The sequence below is a fragment of the Anomaloglossus baeobatrachus genome, chromosome 8 (genome assembly GCF_048569485.1).
Source record: "Anomaloglossus baeobatrachus isolate aAnoBae1 chromosome 8, aAnoBae1.hap1, whole genome shotgun sequence".
Taxonomy (NCBI): Eukaryota; Metazoa; Chordata; class Amphibia; order Anura; family Aromobatidae; genus Anomaloglossus; species Anomaloglossus baeobatrachus.
Window position 1 is genome coordinate 205,411,356 of NC_134360.1, and position 27,138 is coordinate 205,438,493.

The 27,138-nt window shown below is 50.2% G+C and overlaps 1 protein-coding gene across 1 annotated transcript in view; it reads right to left on the reverse strand.

Annotated features, from left to right (window-relative positions):
• Positions 1–622: 622 nt before the first annotated feature.
• The window catches only part of CC2D1B (coiled-coil and C2 domain containing 1B), a 127,456-nt gene continuing 100,940 nt past the window's right edge, over positions 623–27,138 (reverse strand). The window contains exons 18-25 of the mRNA XM_075320088.1: positions 18,888–19,004; positions 18,122–18,195; positions 17,242–17,300; positions 17,003–17,054; positions 15,420–15,519; positions 4,723–4,816; positions 4,042–4,170; positions 623–1,914 (exon numbers count right to left, since the gene is read on the reverse strand). Coding sequence (XP_075176203.1) covers positions 1,912–1,914; positions 4,042–4,170; positions 4,723–4,816; positions 15,420–15,519; positions 17,003–17,054; positions 17,242–17,300; positions 18,122–18,195; positions 18,888–19,004 — 628 coding nt within the window. The 3' untranslated portion in view covers positions 623–1,911. The remainder of the gene's footprint in view (positions 1,915–4,041; positions 4,171–4,722; positions 4,817–15,419; positions 15,520–17,002; positions 17,055–17,241; positions 17,301–18,121; positions 18,196–18,887; positions 19,005–27,138) is intronic.

Genomic DNA, 27,138 nt, shown 5'->3' on the forward strand with positions numbered 1-27,138 from the left:
TTGCATGCAACAAGTTTGCTGCATAATATTCATATATTGGATGGCACATTGGGACAATGTCCTCACTGGCGTCTTAAAGGGGTTGTGTAACAGAGAATGGAAATGCTTTTTATTGACTGATATAGTGCCACTTATGTCTATGACCACCTCTGGTGTTGCAGTACAAAATGTAGCCAGTAGTCGAAAACATCAGGACCTTTATTTTTCTAAATCTGGACTGTCCCTTTAAATCACAATACACTATTGCTTTAACTTATGCAATTGTCTGGGGGAAGGGGGCAAGTAGCTATGATCCATATTTCCCCCATATACAAAGCTTTTAGAGGGTATATAAGCATGTGACAATACTGCATGGCACCGTAGACGGCTATCACTGGATTGTATAATCCGTCCAGGAAGATCCTACGATACCTCACTTGTTCTGATGCAAAATTATTTTGCTTGCTCCATTGGTCAAGTACAATCATTATGTAACATGATTATATTTTTTTTTTTTCCTGTTTTGACTATAAAATGTATTTTTCTTTTAATAAAAAAAGTATTTTATTTTGTAATGCCAAGATTAATATTGTATTTTCTGCAAAATAGGAATTGTGATGGGTGAAGGGAAAAAAAAGGACTCTTAAAAGGTGCTCCATTTCAATTTATTTTTTTTTTACTATACAAGTAAATACAACATGTCCATATAGTACCATCCAGGAAGATAATAAATAAGAACAAAAACAAAAAAATGGCTTTCTTTAACAGTCTGAACATTTACACATGGCACAAACATTTCAACTATGGGGAAGAAATGAAGAAGAAAAAAAAATGGCCGACAACTTATGCCAGAGGCCTGCAAAGTGGAGATGTTTGTTGCCTGAAAAGGTTAATCGGGATATGACTTGACTGTAGAGCTGACGGCTCTATAATGCAAAATTAAAAGCTCTCAGCACGTCCTATGGGCTTTGGCTGGAGAAGGCATGCTGGGAGTTGTAGTTTTGCAATGGGAGGTTGGAGACCACGGGCGTAGTGATACGGCCCGTCTTTTAAAAAAAAAAAGGCACACAGAACAGACAAAGCTGGAAACGTAGGTGACCGAACCCAATGACCCCGCAGTCTACAGACTGAATCGGTTAAAGGCACTTACAGGGAAAGGTTGGCGATCGCTTTGCAGGACCAAACCTCTCCTTGCCAGAGTAGTCATGCTTGGGTGATCCCTATAGAGGGCGCATAGACATCATCGTGGATAAACAAAAAGTGTCCTGTGAACCCCTAGTCAGGGTGATTAAACACCGTTTCATACATAGGAGGGTCTCAGCGCTGCCGCTTTTTTGGGGCAAACACCTATGTCCATTTCCAAATGTGGGGGGGGTTAATTACTACAGCTATGTACGCACGATGCACTGTGCAGAGAGTTAGCATTTGAGCACCAGAAGCAAATCCTTACTTAAAATCCCCCCATCCCAAGAATTTGCACTGCCTCTACAGGAGTCCATCCATAAGCCCGCTACTTGCCAGATTTGGGGAAGGAGAGTTTGCAACAAAGTACAGGTCACAGCCGCTGGTAGTTTTGTTGCCGTACATTCTCGTTTTTATCACGCTTGTCCACTGGTTTTTAACAATCGGAATATAGATCCTGATTTACATTCAACACATGAAAAAGCCAGAGGTTACGCAAGGGTGACACCAAGTTATATTGTTAGTAAGGTATAGGGGCCGGCTTGGTCTACCAGCGAGGCAGACATTCTGCATTGATAAAGTCCTTGGATCCAGACAGCGTTCCCTCCGATGTGCTTTGATGCTGTGGAAGATCCTTTGGTATGTAACTCCTCTCTCGGCCTGCAGGACGTTGCGTAGCAGGCTGTCAAGGGCGTGAAAGGGCAGCATCTTCATCGCACAGGTTACTGTCTTGCTCCACGTTACTGCATCTCACTGAGAAGACAAAAAAAAAATTACACAATTCCATTACTAAATCAGAAGAAGACGTCTCTGCAGTAATGTCTGTGCTCAGACAAGGCCCCGATTCATCAAGACTGGCACCTGTACTGAAGAACAGTGCAGCGTCATTAATTTGACTGATCTTCTAATGGTCATGGGTTGCTGCAAGGAATGTACTTTAGTTTTTGGATTATAAGACGCACTATTCCTCCCACAAATTTGGGAGGAAAGTGAGGGGCATGTCTTATAATCCGAATATAGCTGACCTGGGGGTGGTGGAGAGGGCTAGCAGGAAGCAGGGGCAGTACCACAGTGGCTGTGCAAGGTCTGCAGGCGGTGAGGGCTTCAAATAATGGCACCCGGAGTTGGCACGTGTATAGATTGAGTTCTGGGCTCAAGATCTCATCTGCGCATGCACCGCCTCCGACCCATTGATCTCCCAGCAGCGGCCTTAAGGAAAATATCGCCCGGAAATGGTGCGTGAGCAGGTGAGATCTCTGCTTGTCATTGACCCGAGAGCTCAATCTGCATATGCACCAACTCCGGGCGCCATTATTTCAAGCCCCCAGCACAGCCACCACTGCCAACAGTTTCTCGGACACACACTGCACCGCCCGCAGCATCACCCTCCTACACCACCGCCCCTGCCTCCTGTGACCCCGCTCCACCACCACCCTCCAGTGAGACACCACGGGATTATAAGACGGACCCCCTTTTTTTTCCCTCTAAATTTGGGGTGCGTCTTATAAACCAAAAAATACGGTACTTTAGTTTGGCGCAGGAATACGTCTTATAAATTTAACATGGCTTTTGTGGTGACTGAGCTCTGTGAGTTTTATTAATTCTGCCAACTTTTAGAAAAGACTTTTTTTTTTCTTTTTGCATTTTTTCTTCTCAAACAGTTTTGCCACATTTCAAGTAGTTTTACACTAGAAAAACTGGTTTTAAATATATATTATATAATAAAAAATAAATATGTATCAATATATAGAAAAGGCAGCACTCCAAAAATTGAAGAAAAAAAGACAAAGGTTCCCTGGAACCAAAATGTTTATGAAACTCTTGATAAAGGTTCACTGGAACTGAAACCTTGCCATGCCGCATAGGCTAATGTGACTTTTTTCGTTCAATTTTTGGAGTGCTACCTTACCTATATATTTACAAATAAGATCTTTGCATGGTAAGCTGTAAACCCACCATATAGGCAACAGTGCTGCTCTATTGTTGCAGTAGAGGGAATCTGTCACCCTTTTGCATTTTTTTAGTTATTAATATGGGCATACAGGTGGTATAGAGGCAAAACTTGCTATTCCAGTGTGCCTCCTGAATGAGGGGTTGTTATGGAAAAATCTTCATATCTTCTGTCTTACAGACTATGGGGCGTGTGCTGCCCGGATGTTAAGCCTGCCCCTGGTCTTTATTACACAGGATTCCCCTTCTCTTTGGAGACCCTGTGATGTCAGGTGTGCAACTGGAAATCCCGCGCCTGCGCATTCTGCCTGCTGTCTCTCCCCTGCACTGTAAAACAGCAGTGACTCCCCGACACCTGCACACAGCAAAATGGAAACCTGTGCCCTTAGAAGGCTGGAACAGTGCAGAGGAGAGACGGCAGGTATAATGCGCAGGCGCGGGATTTCTGGCCACGCACCTGACATCACTGGGACACCAGGGAAGAGAAGGGCTGGAAAAATCCTGAATAATAAAGAACGGTGGCAGACTTATCTTCCGGGCAGCACACACCCCATAACCTGGAAGACAGAAGATATAAAAGAGGACTTTTGCCAAACGACCTATCATCCAGGAGGCATACAGGTATGGATAATTTCACCTCTATGCCACCTGTATGCCCATATTAATAACTGAAAAAGTCAAAAGGGTGACAGATTCCCTTTGAAAAATTTACATATATAAAATAGGAAGAGGGGAAAAAAAAAAAAAAAGACCCCACTTAAAAGAGCCTGAAGCCCCCCTTATTTCCTGCTCCCTACTGATCACACATGAGCCCTCAGCTGTACCGATGACAGATCAGCAATGATTGAAGATCTGACAACAGCACTTTGTAGTTTGGACACATAGTGCAATAAATGTGTTGTTTCTTATCCCAATAATGATATTAATTACCTTCCTTGTAACTGGATCCATCACCAGCCATTTCTCGGTCACCGTCTGAAGGTCTTGTCCATTGAGGGGTTCTCGGAGCCTAATTTTAACTTCCAGTTTCCCCCCTGTTGCTTTTCTACCATCAAATACCTGAATGAGAGGATTATTGTTATCAGAACAGTCATTGCTGACTGGAAAAATCTCCTCTACGTCACTGGAAAGAACAAATCGCTCACAGAGTAGATTGTAGCATATGACACAAAGTTATTTTACTGCTTCCTACAGATAGGATTGGCAAAAAAATGACACTGTACTATAGACTACATAAGAAGAAACAGCAGGTATTTTGTCCACACCCCTTTAAAATGGATCAAACTGATCTGCAATACCAGACACTGCCTATAGATGGCACTTTGCTCTACAGAAAATCTTGCTGATCATTTTTCTAATTATTATTACTTACTATTATAATGCCATTTATTCCATGCAACTTTACATGTGAAAAGGGGCATACATAGACAAGTACAATACAAGGCACAGACAGGTACAGGAGGACTCTTATACAATCCCTTTATCATAGCAATGGGAGATCGACTGTTATTAAAAAATACCCAGATATGAATTTTCAATTCTGGGTTTCATTATTGCAGAAAGATTCCCTGTGAATAATATAATATTATACAAGTAAGAGTTGACATTTACCTCCACAATCTCCCGGACCTCACACTGCGTCTCCAGTTTGTCCAGTTTCACACTCGCTGTCCCAATCTGTTTATCACTCCTTAGCAAAAACACTCTGTAATAGATAAGAGTAAGGAATAAAGAGAATTTTGTTTACTTACCGTAAATTCTTTTTCTTATAGTTCCGTATTGGGAGACCCAGACCATGGGGTGTATAGCTTCTGCCTCCGGAGGACACACAAAGTACTACACTCAAAAGTGTAGCTCCTCCCTCTGAGCTTATACACCCCCTGGAGAACCAGATCTAGCCAGTTTAGTGCAAAAGCTGAAGGAGAATAGCCACCCACAAGTAAAAACAGAGCAAGAACCGGAACAACCGGAGACTCTGTCCACGACAACAGCCGGTGAAAACATGCGGAACAAGAAACTGCCAACAGGCAACAGGGAGGGTGCTGGGTCTCCCAATACGGAACTATAAGAAAAAGAATTTACAGTAAGTAAACAAAATTCTTTTTGTTTATCGTTCCTATGGGAGACCCAGACATTGGGACGTCTCAAAGCAGTCCATGGATGGGAATAAACAGAAAAACTAAGAAGTAGGCGGAGCCTAACTTCACAAATGGGCGACAGCCGCCTGAAGGATGCGTCTGCCCAAGCTCGCATCTGCCGAAGCATGAGCATGCACTTGGTAGTGCTTTGAAAAGGTATGCAGGCTAGTCCAAGTGGCAGCCTGACAGACTTGCTGAGCCGTAGCCTAGTGCCTGAAAGCCCAAGAGGCACCGACAGCTCTGGTCGAGTGTGCCTTGATCCCCGGCGGGGGAGGCACCTGAGAAAACACTGGTAGGCATCCGAAATGGTCGACCTAATCCAACGGGCTAAGGTCGGCTTAGAAGCAGAGAGGCCTTTACGCCGACCTGTGGTTAGCACAAAAAGAGAGGTGCACCGCCTAAGAGCAGCGGTGCGAGACACATAGATCCGGAGAGCACGCACCAGATCCAGAGTATGCAACGCTTTTTCAAAGCGATGAACAGGAGCCGGACAAAAGGAAGGTAGGGTAATGTCCTGGTTAAGGTGGAAAGGAGAAACCACCTTAGGGAGAAAGTCCGGAGTCGGACGGAGAACCACCTTGCCTTGATGAAAAAACAAAAAAGGTAACTCCGAAGAGAGCGCAGCCAAATCAGAGACTCTCCTGAGGGAAGTTATGGCCACTAGAAAGACCACTTTCTGTGAAAGACGAAACAAAGAAACCTCCCTAAGAGGCTCAAAGGGGGGTTTCTGCAAAACCGTGAGAACCAAATTGAGGTCCCAGGGATCCAAGGGCCGCCGGTAAGGCGGAATGATGTGAGAAGCACCTTGCATGAAGGTGCGGACCTGAGCCAGCCGAGCGATACGCCGCTGGAACAGCACTGACAGAGCCGAGACTTGTCCCTTGAGAGAGTTGAGGGACAGTCCCAGCTGCAGACCGGACTGTAGAAAACACAGAAGGGTCGGCAAGGAAAAAGGCCAAGGAGGATGGCCGGAAGAGCGACACCAGGACAGGAAAATTTTCCAAGTCCTGTGATAGATCTTGGCAGAGGAAGACTTACGGGCCCGAGTCATAGTGGAGATGACTTCAGGGGGGATACCAGAAGCCGTCAAGATCCAGGACTCAAGAGCCACGCCGTCAATCTGAGAGCCGCAGAGTTCTGGCGGAAAAACGGACCTTGTGAGAGAAGGTCTGGACGGTCTGGAAGATGCCACGGCACCTCTACGGACAGATGGAACAGGTCTGGGTACCAAGCTCTCCTGGGCCAGTCCGGAGCAATGAGGATGACTCGACGGCCCTCCATTCTGATCTTGCGCAGAACTCTGGGCAAGAGAGCTAGAGGGGGAAACACGTAGGACAGACGAAACTGGGACCAGTCTTGAACCAGAGCGTCCGCGGCGAATGCCTGAGGATCGTGGGAGCGAGCCACGTAAACCGGAACCTTGTTGTTGTGACGGGATGCCATTAGGTCCACTTCCGGAGAGCCCCGCAGATTGACTGAAACACTGCCGGATGCAGGGCCCACTCGCCGCTGTCCACGGGTTGACGGCTGAGATAATCTGCCTCCCAGTTTTCTACGCCTGGGATGTGGACTGCGGATATGGTGGACTTGGAGTCCTCCGTCCATTGAAGGATGCGTTGTACCTCCAACATTGCCAGGCGGCTGCGTGTCCCGCCTTGGTGATTGATGTAGGCAACCGCTGTCACGTTGTCTGACTGGACTCGGATGTGCTTGGCCGCCAATAGGTGGTGAAAAGCTAGGAGAGCTAGAAGCACAGCTCTGGTTTCCAGCACATTGATCGAGAGGGCTGACTCGGACGGAGTCCAAGTGCCCTGCGCTCGGTGGTGGAGACATACCGCTCCCCAGCCGGATAGACTGGCATCCGTGGTGAGGATCACCCAGGACGGGGCCAGGAAGGAGCGCCCCTGGGACAGAGAGAGGGGCCGAAGCCACCACTGAAGAGAGCTCCTGGTCTGTGGCGACAGAGCCACTAACCTATGCAAGGAGGAAGGCCGCTTGTCCCAACAGCGGAGAATGTCCAGCTGCAGTGGACGCAGATGGAACTAGGCAAAGGGAACAGCCTCCATTGACGCCACCATCTGACCCAGCACCTGCATCAGGTGCCTGATGGAATAACGGCGGGGCCTCAGCAGAGAGCGCACCGCCAGTTGGAGGGACTGCTGTTTGATTAAGGGCAGCTTCACAAGTGCCGGCAGAGTCTCGAACTGCATCCCTAGGTACGTGAGCCTCTGGGTCGGAGTCAGAGTGGATTTGGGCAGATTGACAAGCCACCCGAACTGGGCTAGAGTGGCGAGAGTGAGCGAGACACTCCGCTGACAGTCTGCGCTGGATGAAGCCTTGACTAGAAGGTCGTCCAGGTAAGGAATCACTGCCAACCCCTGGAGGTGCAGAACCGAAGCCACTGCTGCCATGACCTTGGTGAATACCCGAGGGGCCGTGGCTAACCCGAAGGGGAGAGCCACGAATTGGAAATGTTCCTCTCCGATTGCAAAACGTAGCCAACGCTGTGTGAAACTGCAATTGGCACATGCAGATAGGCATCTCTGATGTCGATGGATGCCAGGAAATCCCCTTGGGTCATTGAGGCAATGACTGACCGCAGAGACTCCATGCGAAAATGCCGCACCTGAACATGCTTGTTGAGAAGCTTGAGATCCAGGATGGGCCGGAAATAACCGTCCTTTTTGGGGACTAGGAAGAGATTTGAGTAGAAACCTCTGAACCGTTCCCGGGCGGGAACCGGTACAATTACTCCGTTGGCCTGCAGGGATGCCACGGCCTGAGAGAAAGCGGCGGCCTTGGAGCAGGGGGGAGTTGACAGAAAAAAGAGAATTTTGTTTAGTTACGGTAAATTCTTTTTCTTATAGTTCCGTAATGGGAGACCCAGACCATGGGTGTATAGCTTCTGCCTCCGGAGGACACACAAAGTACTACACTAAAAAGTGTAGCCCCTCCCTCTGAGCATATACACCCCCTGGATAACCAAATATAGCCAGTTTAGTGCAAAAGCTGAAGGAGAGTAGCCACCCACAAGTAGAGATAGAGCAAGAACCGGAACAACCGGAGCCTCTGTCCACGACAACAGCCGGTGAGAACACGCGGAGCAAGAAACTGCCAAAAGGCAACAGGGAGGGTGCTGGGTCTCCCATTACGGAACTATAAGAAAAAGAATTTACGGTAAGTAAACAAAGAAGGGAATTTTGTTTACTTACCGTAAATTCCTTTTCTTCTAGCTCCAATTGGGAGACCCAGACAATTGGGTGTATAGCTTCTGCCTCCGGAGGCCACACAAAGTATTACACTTAAAAGTGTAAAGCCCCTCCCCTTCTGCCTATACACCCCCCGTGCCTCACGGGCTCCTCAGTTTTCATGCTTTGTGCGAAGGAGGCTGACATCCACGCATAGCTCCACATCTTGGTCAGCAGCAGCTGCTGACTAGGTCGGATGGAAGAAAAGAGGGCCCATAACAGGGCCCCCAGCATGCTCCCTTCTCACCCCACGGGGCTTTACACTTTTAAGTGTAATACTTTGTGTGGCCTCCGGAGGCAGAAGCTATACACCCAATTGTCTGGGTCTCCCAATGGAGCGACAAAGAAATTCTCTTTTTCTTCATCGTTCCTATGGTAGACCCAGACCATGGGACGTCTCAAAGCAGTCCATGGGTGGGAAATAAACAGAAAAACTGAGAAGTAGGCGAAACCTAACTTCACCAATGGGCGACAGCCGCCTGAAGGATGCGTCTGCCCAAGCTCGCATCTGCCGAAGCATGAGCATGCACTTGGTAGTGCTTCGAAAAGGTATGCAGACTAGCCCAAGTGGCAGCCTGACCGACCTGCTGAGCCGTGGCCTGGTGCCTGAGAAACCAAGAGGCACCGACAGCTCTGGTCGAATGTGCCTTGATCCCCGGCGGGGGAGGCACTTGAGTACACTGGTAGGCATCGGAAATGGCCGACCTAATCCAACGAGCTAGGGTCGGCTTAGAAACCAAGAGGCCCTCACGCCGACCTGTGGTCAGCACAAAAAGAGGTGCGCCGCCTAACAACAGCGGTGCGAAACACATAGATCCGGAGCGCCCGCACCAGATCCAGAGTATGCAACGCTTTTTCAAAGCAATGAACAAAAGCCGGACAAAAGGAAGGCAGGGAAATGTCCTGGTTAAGGTGGAAAGGAGAAACCACCTTAGGGAGAAAGTCCGGAGTCGGACGGAGAACCACCTTGTCTTGATGAAAAACCAAAAAAGGTGACTCCGAAGAGAGCGCAGTCAAATCAGAGACTCTCCTGAGGGAAGTTATGGCCACTAGAAAGACCACTTTCTGTGAAAGACGAGACAAAGAAACCTCCCTAAGAGGCTCAAAGGGGGGTTTCTGGAAAGCCGTGAGGACCAGATTAAGGTCCCAGGGATCCAAGGGCCGCCGGTAAGGCGGAATGCTGTGAGATGCGCCCTGCATGAAGGAGCGCACCTGAGCCAGCCGAGCGATACGCCGCTGGCACAACACTGACAGAGCCGAGACCTGTCCCTTGAGGGAATTGAGGGATAGTCCTAGCTGCAGACGGACTGCAGAAAGGACAGAAGGGTCGGCAAGGAAAAAGGCCAAGAAGCATGGCCGGAAGAGCGACACCAGGACAGGAAAATTCTCCAGGTCCTGTGATAGATTTTGGCCAAGGAATACTTCCGAGCCCGAGTCATAGTGGAGATGACTTCAGGAGAGATACCAGAAGTCGTCAAGATCCAGGACTCAAGAGCCATGCCGTCAATCTGAGAGCCGCAGAATTCAGGCGGAAAAACGGACCTTGTGAGAGAAGGTCTGAACGGTCCGGGAGATGCCACGGCACCTCTACGGACAGATGGAGCAGGTCTGGGTACCAAGCTCGCCTGGGCCAGTCTGGAGAATGACCCGACGCCCTCCATTCTGAGCTTGCGCAGGACTCTGAGTAAGAGCTAGAGAGGGAAACACGTAAGACAGACGAAACTGGGACAAATCTTGAACCAGCGCGTCCGCTGCAAAGGTCTGAGGATCGTGGGAGCGAAGATCCACTTCCGGAGTGCCCCCCTTGCGGCAGAGTGACCGAAACACTGCCGAATGCAGAGCCCACTCGCCGCTGTCCACGGTTTGACGGCTGAGATAATCTGCCTCCCAGTTTTCCAAGCCTGGGATGTGGACTGCGGATATGGTGGACTTGGAGTCTCCGTCCACTGAAGGATGCGTTTAACCTCCAACATTTTCAGGCGGCCGAGTGTCCCGCCCTGGCAGTTGATGTAGGCAACCGCTGTCGCGTTGTCTGACCGGACTCGAATGTGCTTGCCCGCCAAAAGGTGGTGAAAGGCTAAGAGAGCTAGAAGCACAGCTCTGATTTCCAGCACATTGATCGAGAGGGCTGATTCGGACGGGGTCCAAGTGCCCTGCGCTCTGTGGTGGAGATATACTGCTCCCCAGCCGGATAGACTGGCATCTGTGGTGAGGATCACCCGGGACGGGGCCAGGAAGGAGCGTCCCTGAAGAGAGAAGGGCCGAAGCCACCACTGAAGGGAGCCCCTGGTCTGTGGCCACAGAGCCACTAACCTGTGCAAGGAGCAAGGTCGCTTGTCCCAACAGCGGAGAATGTCCAGCTGCAGAGGACGCAGATGGAACTGGGCAAAGGAACCGCTTCCATTGACGCCACAATCTGACCCAGCACCTGCATTAGGTGCCTGATGGAATGACGGCGGGGCCTCAGCAAAGGGCGAACCGCCAGTGGAGGGACTGCTGTTTGACTAAGGGCAGGTTCACCAGTGCCGGCAGAGTCTCGAATTGCATCCCTAGGTACATGAGCTTCTGGGTCGGAGTCAGAGTGGACTTAGGAAAAGGACAAGCCACCAGAATTGGACTAGAGTGGCGAGAGTGAGCGAGGCACTCCGCTGACAGTCTGCACTGGATGAAGCCTTGACTAGAAGGCCGTCCAGGAAAAGGGATTACTGCCAACCCCCGGAGGTGCAGAACCGCAACCACTGCTGCCATGACCCTGATGAATACTCAAGGGGCCGTGGCTAACCCGAAGGGAAGAGCCACGAATTGGAAATGTTCCTCTCCGATTGCAAAACGTAGCCAACGCTGGTGTGAAACTGCAATTGGCACATGCAGGTAGGCATCTCTGATGTCGAGGATGCTAGGAAATCTCCTTGGGTCATTGAGGCAATGACTGATCGCAGAGACTCCATGCGAAAATGCCGCACCTGAACATGCTTTTTGAGAAGCTTGAGATCCAGGATGGGCCGGAAGGAACCGTCCCTTTCGGGGACTAGGAAGAGATTTGAGAAGAAACCTCTGAATCGTTCAAAGGCGGGAACCGGTACAATTACTCCGTTGGCCTGCAAGGGTGCCACGGCCTGTGAGAAGGCGGCGGCCTTGGAGCAGGGGGGAGTTGACAGAAAAAATCTGTTTGGCGGGCTGGATAGAATTCTATCCTGTAGCCGTGGGAGATGATATCCCGCACCCACTGATCGGAGATGTGTTGAAACCACACGTCGCCAAAAGCGGGAGAGCCTGCCACCGACCAAGGACGTTGCTGGCGCGGCCAGATAGTCAAGAGGAGGCTGCCTTAGTGGCAGCAGCTCCTGCTCTGAGGACGCGGCTTCGTGCGTCAGATGGGTTTTTGGTCCTTGGCTGAGTTAGTGGACGAGGCCGAGGGCTTAGAGGACGACCAGTTGGAGGAACGAAAGGAACTAAACCTCGACTGGATTCTGCCCTGGACAGGTTTCCTGGTTTTGTTTGTGGCATGGAAGTACTCTTCCCGCCAGTAGCTTCCTGAAAAATTTCATCCAGTTGTTCACCGAACAGCCTGGGCCCAGCAAATGGGAGCCCAGCAAGGTACTTCATTGAAGAAGCGTCTGCCTTCCACTCTCGAAGCCAAAAGATCCTGCGCATAGCGAGAGAATTAGCCGAAGCCACCGCAGTGCGGTGAGAAGCCTCCAGCATGGCAGACATGGCATAGGATGAAAAGGCTGAAGCCTGGAAGTTAAGGCAACCATTTCGGGCATAGAGTCCCTGGTGAGGGAATGCATCTCCTCTAGAGAAGCAGAGATGGCTATGAGAGCCCACACTGCTGCAAAAGATGGGGAGAACGAGACCCCTGCCGCCTCAACATCAGAACCACGCTTTGGGCAGCGTCTGTCAGGACAGGCCCTAGGCTTGGTCACAGTGGCCTGAAAACTGGAGTGGTTAAGGAACACACTCCTTGTTCTCTTGGGCAAGGTAAACTGGTGCTTTCTTGCCAGAGAGGGTTGCTCCTCTGATACAGGCGGATTGAGGTCCAGTACAAAATTAATGGACGCAATCAAATCACTAGCATCTGCGTCACTTTCGGGCAGATCAATGGGGTACATGGAGGTAGCGTCCGAGCCCCCAGTAAAGGCATCCTCCTCATCCTGCGAGTCAGCTCGTGAATCAGAGCCGCGGGACGAGGAAGGAGAGGGAGCCCTGCGTCTCCTTTTAGGAGGACGGGGTCTGAGACCAGATGGAGAATCCTCTGTGAGCTTTGCTGAGCGAGCCGTAGCAGCAGTAGCGCCCTGAGAAGGGGGCTGATGCATGCTCAGCAGAGTCCGGGACAGAAGTCCCATGGAGTCGGCAAAAGACTGGGAGATAGACCTAGATAAAGATTCTACCCAAGCCGGGGGTTCAGCCACAGGAGCCGGAGCAGCCTGAGAGACCACTGGGGGTGCGATTCCAGGCTGAGGCATCGTCAGGTTAGAGCAGGCATCACAATGTGGATAGGTGCTCGGTTCAGGCAGTAGGAGCTTACATGCAGTGCATACTGAATACAGCTTTGGAGCCTTGCTCCTCGTGTGAGACATGCTGCTGGAGTGGGGGCTCTGCCAGAATGACCCCCAGAGAGTATATACAGAAGGTCCACAACCGGAGGTTGTGGCTTACCAGACCGCTGGAGCGGTTTGTGTGCCCTCCAGATCCCGAAGCCCGGACCCCCAAGCACCTCAGCAGGGATGCTGCAGACCAGTCGTGATCGCAGGGAAGAACGCTGAGAAAATGGCCGCCGGAGCGAAGAGAGGGGGCGGGACTCACTCTGAGAGCGGGATCTGGAGGGCTATAGAGACTTACAGGGGAGGAGACATGTACCCAGTGAGGAGTGTCTCTCCCCTTTGTAGAACGGCCGCTGGGCGGAGCCGCGCTGTCCCTCTGCATGAATGACATGCGAGGGCAGTGAAACCGAAAGTAGGCCTCCGGCGAAGCCGGGGCCTAAATTTGAGCGGTGCGGCCGGCGCGCAGGCACCATCGGCGCGGTTCTCAGGCGACAGCCAGAGAACCCGCCGGAAATGTCATAAAAATCACTCAGCACACTCTCCCACAACAATAAAGTACAAGGGACCCCCATATATAAACGTCTCAGGTACTTAGCTTGCTGAGACGCAGGGTTCCAAGTCCCTGGGGATGAGTGCTCCGGTCCGGCAGGATCCTGAAGGGCTGCGGATGGAGACCGGTCTCCTGCCAAGCATGGAGAACCGTGCTGGCTCCCACTTCAAGCCAGAGCCCCGAAGGGATGGTGAAGGAGCACGGCATGTAAGACTGCAGCCTTGGAATCAACCTTAACAGCACCGCCGACACAGTGGGGCGAGAAGGGACATGCCGGGGGTCCAGGCTTGGACCCGCTTTTCTTCAAACTCTTTCCAAAAATGAAAAATCAGATGAGAATGCATGTGTGGATGTATACCTCCTGAACATAAAGCGAGAAACTGGCTAGATCTGGTTCTCCACGGGGTGTATAAGCTCAGAGGGAGGAGCTACACTTTTGAGTGTAGTACTTTGTGTGTCCTCCGGAGGCAGAAGCTATACACCCAATGTCTGGGTCTCCCATAGGAACGATAAAGAAACAGCCATATAGAAATCCTGACTTCTGGGAATATCTGGAATAACAATGACCTCTACAGATCAGAAGTAATGACATCAATAATTATGTATAAAGGCATCTGGACATCGGGTGTAATGATGATCTATATAAAACGTCTTAAGTAATACTACGTTATCTGGAACAATTATTATCCGTACAGATATGTGGAGTAACGACCATCGCTTTGGACATCAGGAGTAAGGACGATCCCTACTGACATGTGGTGTAATAGTGATCCCTATGGTTCTCTGAAATAATATTCATTATCTGGATGGAGTAATGATGATGCCTACTGATATCGGAAGCAATAGTGATCCCTACTGATGTCTGACACAATAATTATGCATGTAAAAATCTGCAGGAATGACCATCACTCTGGTCATCAATAGTAATGATTGCTCTGGCCATTTTAAACAATATTTATCTTTAAAGCTATCAAATGTAATAGCGATCCCTATGACAGTCGAGATGAGGGGTGGCCATCGAGGTCAGGGGCAACCCCACACGGCCACCAAGGTGTGGGGGTGGCCTCCCCACGGTCATCTGCATCAAGGAATAGACCCCCCCCACACAAACACACAAGGCCATCTAGATCAAGGACTGACCCCCCCCCAACATGGCCATGTGTGTCAAGGACTTCCCTCCCCCCCCATGGCCATTTGCGTCAAGGACTGCCCCGCTTATATGGCCATCTGCGTCAAGGACTGCTCCCCCATGGCCATCTGCGTCAAGGACTGCCCCCCCCGCCGTCCCCCACCATGGTCATTTGTGTCAGGGACTGCAGCCTCCCCACCTGTCTCAAGGACTCTTTCCCCCCCCCACTCACGCCTATCTGCGTCAAGGATGGCCCCTACCCCCCACGGCCATCTTAGTCATGGACGGCCCCTCCCATGGCCATCTGAGTCAGGGACGGCCCCCCCCCACATCCATCTGAGTCAGGGATGCCCCCCCCCATCTGAGTCGGGTGGCCCCCCCCCACGTTCATCTGAGTCAGGGACACCCCCCCCCCCCACGTCCATCTGAGTCAGGAGCATTCCCTACAGACTTCAGGAGTAATGATGATCAGTATGGACAACAGATATAATACCGATCCCTATTGACATTTCATTTGTCTGCACAGGAGATTCATGTAAATAATATCCTCCAGGTGACACACAGCACATTATCACTATTGGAGCACATCTGTATGTGTTCTTGGTGAGCACCTTTACTCCACACAACTGTTGCCTCCAAGCTTGTGCAGAAGAAAATCCGACACTCAGAAAATAGCGTTTTTTTTAATGACACACTCACCCCTTATGGAAGATCTCAAACTTGATGCCTTTAGCCTGAACCACTCTCTTGAAGCCTCGGTGGTTTCGGTTAACGTTCAGTTTAAATGACTGTTCATATTCTGTGGGAAAGTAAGAAAAATCAATAAAATAATGAAATGGGCAACAACCTCAGAAACCTGAGAACTGTGCTACATCTAGTGCACGGTCTAAGGCTATGTGCGCACGTGTGCGCTCTGCACCGCACCGAAAAGGTGCGCTTCAGAGCGCAGCTGAAAAGCTGCGTTCTGAAGCGCATGGTGCCGGCGAGAACGTGCACTCTGCCTGCAGCTCCTGCCATAGACAGAGCAGGGGCTGCCGGCAAAGCGCACGGAAGAAGTGACATGTCACTTCTTAGAACGCAGCGATTCGGGCAGCAGCCGAATCGCTGCGTTCTAATATGCCACGTGCGCACGGCTCCTGCACAATCTCCATAGACTGTGCAGGGGACGCAGGACGCATGCAGTTACGCTGCGCTACAAAGCACAGCGTAACTGCATGAATTACGCACACGTGCGCACATAGCCTTAGACGGAAGAGTGTGACAGATTCTACGTTTGGTGCACGGCTTTACACTTATGTCTCCAGCAGCCACCATTAGGGGGACCTGCTATATGTGTATAAAAAAGGGTTATGCAAGTAATCATTTTCATTCCAAAAGCCTTGGGAAGCTGTTAATATCTTCATGAACAATAGGATTGTCATCATTTTTTTACTTCCATTGGCGGCTTGTAGGGCTCTAGACAGAATCAGTTTCCTTCTCCCTCTGGAAGCTGAAATTAAAAAGTCTTTCTTATTTCACTTCTATGGTCCTGCAGACTGTCTGCTCCTTTCTTGACAAGCAGGATAGTAAACCTTTTCAAGTTAACAGGGGATTGCAGAAAACTCACTATTGGGAGAGTGACCGAACAGGTGTAACCGGCACTCCACAGTAGATTGACAGGCACATTGCTATACACCATAGTTAAGCAAAAAGAATTGCAAGACTGTGGTCCATGGTTGATATTGTCAGTTCATGACCACAGTAATAGAGCTCTGCGAATGTTCTCCAATGGCCAGTGTCCCTGGCCCCTCACCCAATGTCAGGAGGAAGGTCACCGGGCCTGACTACGGACGCGGCAGCTGCACACGCTCAGCTCCACTGTACACCAGATGGTGCCATACTATGCTTGCAAATCTAATTTTTCTATTTAGTGGTTGAGCAGCCCATTAAATACGGCCCCATTTTCAAATATCACGTTTTACTTTGGTGAACTGTGTCCTTTAGGCGGCACGGTGGCTCAGTGGGTAGCACTGCAGTCTTGCAGCGATGGGGTCCTGGGTTCAAATCCCACCAAGGACACCATCTGCAAGGAGTTTGTATGTTCTCCCCGTGTTTGCGTGGGTTTCCTCCGGGTTCTCCGGTTTCCTCCCACACACTAAAGCCATACAGATAGGGACTCTAGATTGTGAGCCCCAATGAGGACAGTGTTCCTGATGTATGTAAAGCGCTGTGGAATTAATAGCACTATATAAATGAATAAAATTATTATTATTATTATTATTTAGGTCAAGGAGAAAACTGACCTGGAGAGTTGGTGTTCTTAACAACATAGGTTTTATTCTTTTGAGGCTGCTCCTGCAAAAGACAAGAAGGAAAACGTCCGGTCACTGCAGCCCGATATCTGCCATAGCATGGACGTGTACACTGACAACGTCATACACTCCTTCCACGGCCATGTAATGGACCAATAAAGAAAAACATACAGCAGTGATAAAAAGCGTCATAGCAACGGAATCTTGTGGCGACATTCTACGCCTCTTACCGTGCTCGGATAGGGAAAATCAAACTTCACGAACGCCTGCAGATCACTGGGGGCCATTCCTGTATGTGAGACCAATACATCATCAGTTATTAACCCCTTCAGGACCAAGATATTTTACATTTTTGCCCTTTCGTATTTTACATCTCCTTCTTCGAAGAGGTTTAATTTTTGAGGGTAACGCACAGTTAATTTTTTCATAAAGTGCAACTGAGGAAGAGGATTGAGATGAGCGGACCCGTGGAAGTGCAGTTCGGCAGGTTCAGCCGGACTTTAGATAAAAGTTCCCTTTGGGACCCGGACTTGACCTGAACCTCAATGGAAGTCACCAATTGGGCAGTTTGGGTCTCCATCCACATGCAGCCAGCTATAAGTAGATCGAATGTAGGTTGGGTGGGGTTTCTCCATTTTTTTTAAATTTTTTGTGGGGGGGGGGGGTGCACACTACATCCAATCACGCTGTTACCCCCAGTGTGAGTCATTCAAACACTACAAGCAGCTCGCACTGGGACGACCACCGAGCGTACCCGAGCACAGCGATGCTCACGAAAGTGCTCAGTACACATGAAGCATCCGAAAGCTACTTTTGGTTTTGTAAAGTCGGTGTTTAGTACGAACACCAAACCTCGGGTTAGATCACTTTTTAAACAGGAGGCTTTCAAAAACCTAAAACCCCCTTTTAAAATGCTGAGGTCATTCTTGATCTCAACAATTACTCTTTGGTGTCTGCTGTGTAACACAGAGGACACCTGCATGGCATAGACTGGGCTCAGCTCCCGTGCAAGTGCTGCTCACAAGGGATTTCTGTTTGCTCCAAGAAACTAAGCAAAAAACCTACGGAGAAACCAGACACTTAGTGACTGAGACATATAATGACTCTTACCCGAAGGAGCCGGAAGGTTAATGCCTCGAACGATAATGAGCAGCATCTCAGTACTACTGAGTTCTGAGAAAACCCTGTTGGTAGAAGAGAAAAAGGAATTATAGCGACCCACAATTTCAGTGTGTGTGTGTGTGTGTGTATATATTATATATATATATATATATATATATTATATATATATGTATATATATCACACATACACACACACACACACACACACACACACACACACACACATATATACTGTATATACACATACATGCATATATACACACAGCTAGAGTTTTGGTCTTAAACGTGATGTGGAAGCCTCTAGCTCCAGCTCTGCTGCACTGTCTAATGGGAGCCTGTAGTGGTCTGAAATCTGTCTGAAAGGGTCCTGCCTTCTGCTCTGCCCTCCATACAATTTTTTCTCCCCACTAAACAAGGATTCATACTTTCCCGAATATGGAAAACCATACGTATCTCCTATGGAAGCACACGGAGATCATACAGCACAGAAGTCCATGTGGATCTTCCCAAGTGCAGCCTGTGTATCCGTACTGACCGATTTATAATACAGTCGGACAAGAAGCACAACACAGATATTGCAAAGTGCCAGATCTAGATTTCCATCTATAAAAGATGTTGATGGCCCAATCCGTAGATTGACGAGGATCCGACTCTAAACACGACCCCCTGACTAAAGGGACCACTGGGAAGAGCGCTCTACTAATGATATAATTCTCTAGTCAATGATCTATAGAAAAAAAAAGTAAGGCAATACCTGACAATTTTTAGTGTCTTGTCCTCAAAATGATAGGGAGGAGGATCCAGGCCCTGAGCTTGTGATAAATGTAGGATCTCACAGTTTTTCTTGCAGTCCTCCGCCATTTTCTCAAACCTGAGTTGAAAAAAAAAAAAAAAGCAATGTCACAAAAAAAAAACCAACCCAAAAAAAAACGCAAAACAACAACTGTCTCAACGTGGAGGATCCTGTCCCAATTTTATCCCTTGATTGTGATTTTCCTTTAATTAGGCCACATTCAGATATTTTTTCTTTTTTTTGACATACAGGAAAAAAACAAAACAAAAAACAAACAAACAAAAAAAAAACAAAAACAGACCAGAGCCAAGCTGATCAGTTAGTGTGAAAGCAATAGGAGAAGCACCTGTAATAAAATTCTGGCCCAACAAGGCATCTGACAAGTGTGAGTGGTGTCCCCCCCCAATGAAGGTTCCAAGAAAGGGATTTTACGGTGAGTACCTAAAATCTTCTTTTCTTAATTGCTTCATTGGTGGACACGGGGAACCATGGTACGTCCTAAAGCAGTCCCCAGGTGGGAAAAAAAAGATTAGAAAAATGGAAGAACAGATGCAAGATTCTCCGGACGGAAACCGGACACTGTAAATTGCAAAACCATTCTGCCTAGGACCGAACAGCCCAGGAAAGGGTAAAAATGTCTGTACTCTGTAAAACCCGGAAAAAGTAACAGCAGATAACAAGAAAGCAACTTGGAGAGCTGTCGAATAGATACCTGATGACAAGAAGTTTAGGAGGTCCTAGACACAGGTGATGAGACCTGGAACGATAGTGAGGACGCCTTGACCCTTGTCTAATAAGTGTCCAGAATGGTAGAGTTAATCCAGACTAGAGGACTGTCTGGGACATGTGCGAGAAAGTAGAGCACCTAGGAAGGCTCTACTAAACAAAGAAGCGCCGAGATGCCCTCTGACCTGTATAATACATCCTAGAGACCGGTCAGAGGACAAGAATGAGAAAACACAGCAAGGGAAAACTATCATATGGTAAACAAGACCCAGGGTCACCACGATCAGGTGAATAACAAGAAGGAAAGATGACAAGGCTGTTATCTTCCCAAAAAATTGTTCCAGCAACAATCCCTTCTGGGTATTGCTCGAAACTAAGGCAAAGAAGAGTAGGAAGGATTCAAAGGGGGGGGGAGGGAGTGCTATAAAGCAGTAGATCCCAGATTAGGTACCACAGTCTGGTGAAAGCAAATGTAGATTAAGCAGGCCCACTTCACGGGAAAACCTAATCCGTGAAGGGAGAGCTGGTTTCCAGTGAAACGCCTAAAAAAAAGAGAATTTTGTTTACTTACCGTAAATTCTTTTTCTTATAGTTCCGTCATGGGAGACCCAGACCATGGGTGTATAGCTACTGCCTCCGGAGGACACACAAAGTTACTACACTCAAAACGTGTAGCTCCTCCCTCCTAGCATATACACCCCCTGCTAGCCAATCCTAGCCAGTTTAGTGCAAAAGCTGAAGGAGGACTTCCACCCACAAGAAGAGACAGAGTAAAATCCGGAAGAACCGGAACCTCTGTCTACAACAATAACAGCCGGTGAAGACACACGGAACAAGAAACCTGCCAACAGGCAATAGGGAGGGTGCTGGGTCTCCCATGACGGAACTATAAGAAAAAGAATTTACGGTAAGTAAACAAAATTCTCTTTTTCTTTATCGTTCCTATGGGAGACCCAGACCATGGGACGTTCAAAAGCAGTCCATGGGTGGGAATAAACAGACAACTGAGAAGCAGGAAAACCCAACTTCACAAATGGGCGACACACGCCTGAAAGAAGCGTCTGCCGAAGCCCGCGTCTGCCAAAGCAAGAGCATGCCTTGGATAGAGCTTCGAAAAAGTATGCAGACTAATTCGAGCTGCCGTCTGACAGACGTACTGAGCCGTAGCCTGGTGCCTGAAAGCCCAAAAGGCACCGACAGGTCTGATCAAATGTGCTCTGATCCCCGGCGGGGAAGGCACTTGAGTACACTTGTAGGCCTCGGAAATGGCCGACCTAAGCCAACGAACCAGGGTCGGCCTAGATGCCGAGAGACCGCTACGCTGACTAGCAGTCAGTACTAGAAAGAGGTGCACCGCCTAATAACGGCGGTGCGAGACACATAGATCCGGGGCGCCCGCACCAGATCCAGGATATGCAATGCTTCCTCAAAGCGATGAACAGGAGCCGGACAAAAGGAAGGCAGGAAAAATTGCCCCGGATAAGGTGGAAGCAGTAACCACCTTAGGGAAAAAAGTCCGGAGTCGGACGGAGACCACCTTGTCTTGATGCAAAAGACCAAAAAAAGGGGGTGACTCAGAGAGAGTGCAGCCAGAACTCCCTGGCAGGAAATTATAGCCACTAGAAAGACTACTTTCTGTGAAAGATGAAACAAAGAAAACCTCCTTAAGAGGCGCAAAGGGAGGTTTCCGGGAACCGGGAGGACCGGATTAAGGTCCCAGGGCTCCATAGGCCGCCGGAAAGGCGGAATGATGTGAGACGCGCCATTAAAGGAGCGCACCGGAGCCAGCCGGACAATACGCCGCTGGCACATACCGACATAACGGAGACCTGTCCCTTAATGAGGGATAGTCCTAGCTGTAGACCGGACTGCGGAAGGGACAGGAGGGTCGGCAAGGCTAAAAAGGTCCAAGGACACTTTGGAGCTCGAGTCATAGCGGAGATGACTTCAGGAAGGATACCAGAAGTCGCCAAGATCCAGGACTCAATAGCTACGCCGTCAATCTGAGAATCCAGAATTCTGACGGAAAAAACGGACCTTTTGAGAAAAGGTCTGGACGGTCCGGAAGATGCCATGGCAACCCAACGGACAGAAGGAGCAGGTCAGGATACCAAGCCTGCCTGGGTCAGTCTGGAGTAAGAGAATGACCCGACGGCCCCCTTTACTGATCCTGTGCAGGGCTCTGGGCAAGAGGTAGAGACGAAGCTGGGATCAAACATGAACCAGTGTGTCTACTGCAAACCCTGAGGATTGTGGACCACGGTTGGGCAGCTGAAATAGTCTGCCTCGCAGTCTTGACATCGAGGATGTGGGCTGCGGATACGGTGGACTAGGAGTCCCTTGTCCACTGAAGAATGTTGAGGCGCCAAGATTGCCAGGTGACTGAGTGTCCTGCTCTGGAAGTTGATGTAGGAAAACGCTGTCACGTTATCCGACTGAACTCGACTGTGCCTAGCCGCCAACCGATGGTGAAGGCTTAGAGAGCCAGAATACAGCTCCGATTTCCAGCCCATTGATCTAGAGGGCTGATTCGGAAAGAGTCCAAGCGCCCTGCGCTCCGCGGCGGAGATATACTGCTCCCAAGGCGGAAAGACCAGCACCCTGGTGAGGATCACCCGGGACGGGGCCAGGAAGGAGCGTCCCTGAGACAGAGTGGCCGAAACCACCACTGAAAACGAACCCTAGGTCAGTGGCAAAGCCACCACCCCGTGGAAGGAGGGAGTTCGCGTGTACAGCGGACAACATCCAGTCTCAGAGGGCGCAGGAGAAACTGGGCAAGGAATCGCTTCCATTGACGCCACCGTCTGACCAGCACCTGTATTTGGTGTCTGATAGAACGACGTCGACCGCCAGCGGAGGGACTACTGATCGACTAAGAGCGGCCTCACAAGAGCCGACAGTCTCGAATTGCGACCTTGAGAACCTCTGGTTCGAAGTCAGAGTGGACTTGAACAGAATGACAAGCCACCCGAATAGGTTAGAGTGGCGAGAGTAAGCGAAGTACTCTGCTAAGAGTCTGCACTGGATGAAGGCCTGAGAAGAAGGCCGTCTAGGGCAAACGATCACTGCCAATCCCTAGGGGTGCAGGACCCTAATCACAGCAGCCCCAATGAGAATACTCGAGGGGCCGTGGCCAACCCCAAGGGAAGAGCCACGAATTGGACCACTCTGATGGCAAAACGTAGTCAACGCTGGTGTTAAACTGCGATTGACCCTTGCAGAAAAGCATCTCTGATGCCGATGGCTGCGAGGGAATCTCCTTGGGTACTTGATTGATCCGGTGAAAAAAAACACACGGAACAAGACCGAGACTCCATGTGAAAACGCCACACCTGACCATGCTTGAAAAGCTAAAGATCCAGGTCGGAAGGCACCGCCCTCTTCGGGGACTAGAAATAGATTTAAACAAAAATCTCAGAACCGTTCCCAGTCGGGAACCGGTACAATTACTCCATTGGCCTGCAAGAAATGCCACGGCTTGTGAGAAGGCGGCGGCCTTGGAGCCGGGAGGAGGTGACAGAAAAAATCTGTTTGGCGGGTGGACAGAATTCCATCCTGTAGCCATGGGAGATATAATCCCGCCCCCACTGAACGGAGACGTGTTAGAACCATACGTCGCCAAGTGGAGAGAGCCTGCCACCGACTAGGAGGAGGTTGGCGTGGCTAGATAGCTCGGAGGAACCTGACTAAGTGGCAGCATCTCCTGCGGTCTTCTGAAGACGCAGCTTCAAGCCAATTGGTTCTATGAACCTAGGCCGAGCTAGAGGACGATCAGATGGAGGAAAGGAAACCACCGAAACCTCAACTGATTCCTGCCCTGGACAGGTTCCCTGGTTTAGGTTTGTGGCAAGGAAGAACACTCCCCGCCAAGAGCTTCCTAAATTTCATCCAGTTGGTTCCGAAGAGACTGGTCCCACCAAAGGGGAGCCCAGCAAGGAACCTCTATAGAGGCATCTGCCTTCTATTTCCGAAGCCACAGGAGCCTGCGGATAGCGAGGAAAGTAGCCAAGACCACCGCCGTGCGGTGTACAGCATGGCAGACCTGGCAGAGGATGAAAAGACTGAAGTCTGGAAGTTCAGGCAACCGCTTTGGGCATAGAGTCCCTGTGAGGGAATGCATCTCCTCTGAGGAGCCGTCAGCTACTGACATAACGGTCCGGGCTGAGCCACCTGAGGTGAATGAGCCCACTTCTTGACCACTATTGGTGGACAGGGGAAACACAGTCCTCAGAATCACGCTTCATGGGAAGCGACTGTCAGAGTGGACCCTGGGCTGGTCACAGGGGCCTGAAAACTGGAGTGGTTAAGGAACACACGTTGTGTTCACCTAGATAAGGTAACTCCGGCGGATTGAGGTCCAGTACAAAATTAATGTACCGTGGGATCCTTATAGAGGTGCCGTCAGCCACTGATACAACTATCCGGGCTGAAAGTCTAGACACTGGAGTGGCCACCCTTGGCGAATGAGTACACTCCTTGACCACCTTTGATGGGAGGGGGAGACAGGCAGCAGAACCCCGCTGTGGGATCTGCAGGACAGGCTGCGGGCTTGGACGCCTGAAAACTGGAGTGGTTAAGGAACACACTCCTCGTCTTGTTAAAGGTATACTGATGCCCTTCTGCCAGCGGGGAATACTCCCCTGATACAGGCGGATGGAGGTCCAATACAAGTATAATGGACGCAATCCAATCATTCGCATCCGCGTCACCTACGGACGGATCCGTCCGAGCCCCTGGTAGAGACATCCTCCTCGTCCAGTGAGTCAGCTCGTAATCGGAGCTGCGGGACGGGGAGGATAGGGAACCCTGCGTCTCCCTGTCAGGAGGACGGGGTCTGTGAGCTTTGCTGAGCGAGCAGAAAACGCCCTGAGAAGGGGGCTGCATGCTCAGCAGATGCCGGGACAGGCCGACCCCTGGAAAAAAGATTCCCCCAGGGGTCAGCCACCGAAACCGGAGCGGCTGGAGGGACCATGAATGAGCCTCCAAGCAGAGGGGCCACAGTGGTTATGAGCTCGGTACAGCCTGAGACTACCAGCAGTGGATACTAAAAACAGGCTGCAGCTTCGCTCTGTGAGACATGCTGCAGAGGTGGGGGGCTATGTCTAGAATGTCTAGAATACCCAAGACAGGGGTCAGCCTGGGGAGACTCCAGGCAGAGGCACCACCACATAACCATTACAGTGTGGGTCTGTGCCAGTTCAGGCAATATGAGCTTACATGCAGAACATGTAGTGTACAGCCTTGGAGCTTTGCTCCTAGTGTGAGACATGCTGCTGAGGAGGAGGTTCTATAATAAAGAATTAACTCCTTCAGAATGCCCTGATAGTGTAAAAAATTGCACAACCAGAGGTTGTGACTTATCAGGCCGCTATTATGAGTGCCCCCCGGGTTCCAAGCCTGGACCCCCAGCCATATATCCACTCCCTCTGCACTGCAGAGCAGCCAGCGCCGATCAGCGTACTAAGAACGCTAAGAAAATGGCGCCAGAGTGAGGGGGGGGGGGGGCGGGGGTTAACCCAGGAGCGGGAATCGGAGGGCTAAGGACATGTACAGGGGAGGGAATCATCTCCTAAAACGGAGTGTCGTCCCCTGTGCAGAGCAGCCGGCGGACGGCGCTACAGTGTCCCCCTGCATGACTAACATGCAGGGGAACAAAACGAAACTAGGCCGCGGCTGAAGCCGGGGCCTAGAGTTATACATGCGGCCGAAAATCAGGCATCATCGGCGCGGTACTCAGTAAAAACTGTGAAACCGGCCGGAAACACTGTAAAAAGCAGCATTATCAACATAAATCACTGTCCCCCCAATAAAAGCTCCACATTCTAGAAGGACCCTCTGAATAACGTCTCTATACTTAGCTTTGAGACGCAGGATCCAGTCCCTGGTGGGGTGGGGGTCCAGTGCTCCGTCCAGCAGGGTCCTGCCAAAGGGCTGCGGATGGAGGCCGGTCTCCTGCAAGGCAGTGAGAACCGAGTTGGCTCCAACTTCAAGCCAGAGCCCCTAAGGGATGGTGAAGGAGCGCGGCATGAAGGGCTCTTGCCCTGAAGTCAACCTTAACAGCACTGCCGCCAGGGGAGTGTGAAGGGACATGCCGGGGGTCCAGTGGACCCGCTTTTCTTCCAAATCTTTAGAAAAAATGAAAAATCAAAAAAGGATGCATGTGTGTGTGTGATCCTCCTGACACAAAGCATGAAACTGGCTAGGATTGGCTAGCAGGGGGTGTATATGCTAGGAGGGAGGAGCTACACGTTTTGAGTGTAGTAACTTTGTGTGTCCTCCGGAGGCAGTAGCTATACACCCATGGTTCCGACATGGGAGACCCAGACCATGGGTGTATAGCTTCTGCCTCCGGAGGACACACAAAGTACTACACTAAAAAGTGTAGCTCCTCCCTCCGAGCATATACACCCCCTGGATGACCATATCCAGCCAGTTTAGTGCAAAAGCTGAAGGAGGACATCCACCCACAAGTAGAGATAGAGTAAAACCCGGAACAACCGGAACCTCTGTCTACAACAACAGCCGGTGAAAACACACGGAACAAGAACTGCCAACAGGCAACAGGGAGGGTGCTGGGTCTCCCATGTCGGAACTATCAGAAAAAGAATTTACGGTAAGTAACAAAATTCTCTTTTTCTTCATCGTTCCTTATGGGAGACCCAGACCATGGGACGTCCCAAAGCAGTCCATGGGTGGGTAATAAACAGAAACTGCGAAGTAGGCAAAACCTAACTTCACAAATGGGCGACAGCCGCCTGAAGGATGCGTCTGCCCAAGCTCGCATCTACCGAAGCATGAGCATTCACTTGATAGTGCTTCGAAAAGGTGTGCAGACTAGACCAAGTGGCAGCCTGACAGACTTGCTGAGCCATAGCCTGGTGCCTGAAAGCCCAAGAGGCACCGACAGCTCTGGTCGAGTGCGCCTTAATCCCCGGCGGGGGAGGCACCTGAGTACATTGGTAGGCATCGGAGATGGCCGACCTAATCCAGCGAGCTAGGGTCGGCTTGGAAGCCGAGAGACCCTTGCGCTGACCTGTGGTCAGTACAAAAAGAGAGATGCACCGCCTGAGAGCAGCGGTGCGTGACACATAGATCCGGAGCGCCCGCACCAAATCTAAAGTATGCAACGCTTTCTCAAAGCGATGCACAGGGGCCGGACAAAGGGAAGGCAATGAAATGTCCTGGTTAAGGTGGAAAGGAGACACCACCTTAGGGAGAAAGTCCGGAGTCGGACGGAGAACTACCTTGTCTTGGTGAAAAACCAAAAAGGGTGACTCCGAAGAGAGCGCAGCCAAATCAGAAACTCTCCTGAGAGAAGTTATGGCCACCAGAAAGACCACTTTCTGTGAGAGTCGAAACAAAGGAACCTCCCTAAGAGGCTCAAAGGGGGGTTTCTGTAAGGCCATGAGGACCAGATTAAGGTCCCAGGGATCCAAAGGCCGCCGGTATGGCGGAATGATGTGAGATGCGCCCTGCATGAAGGTGC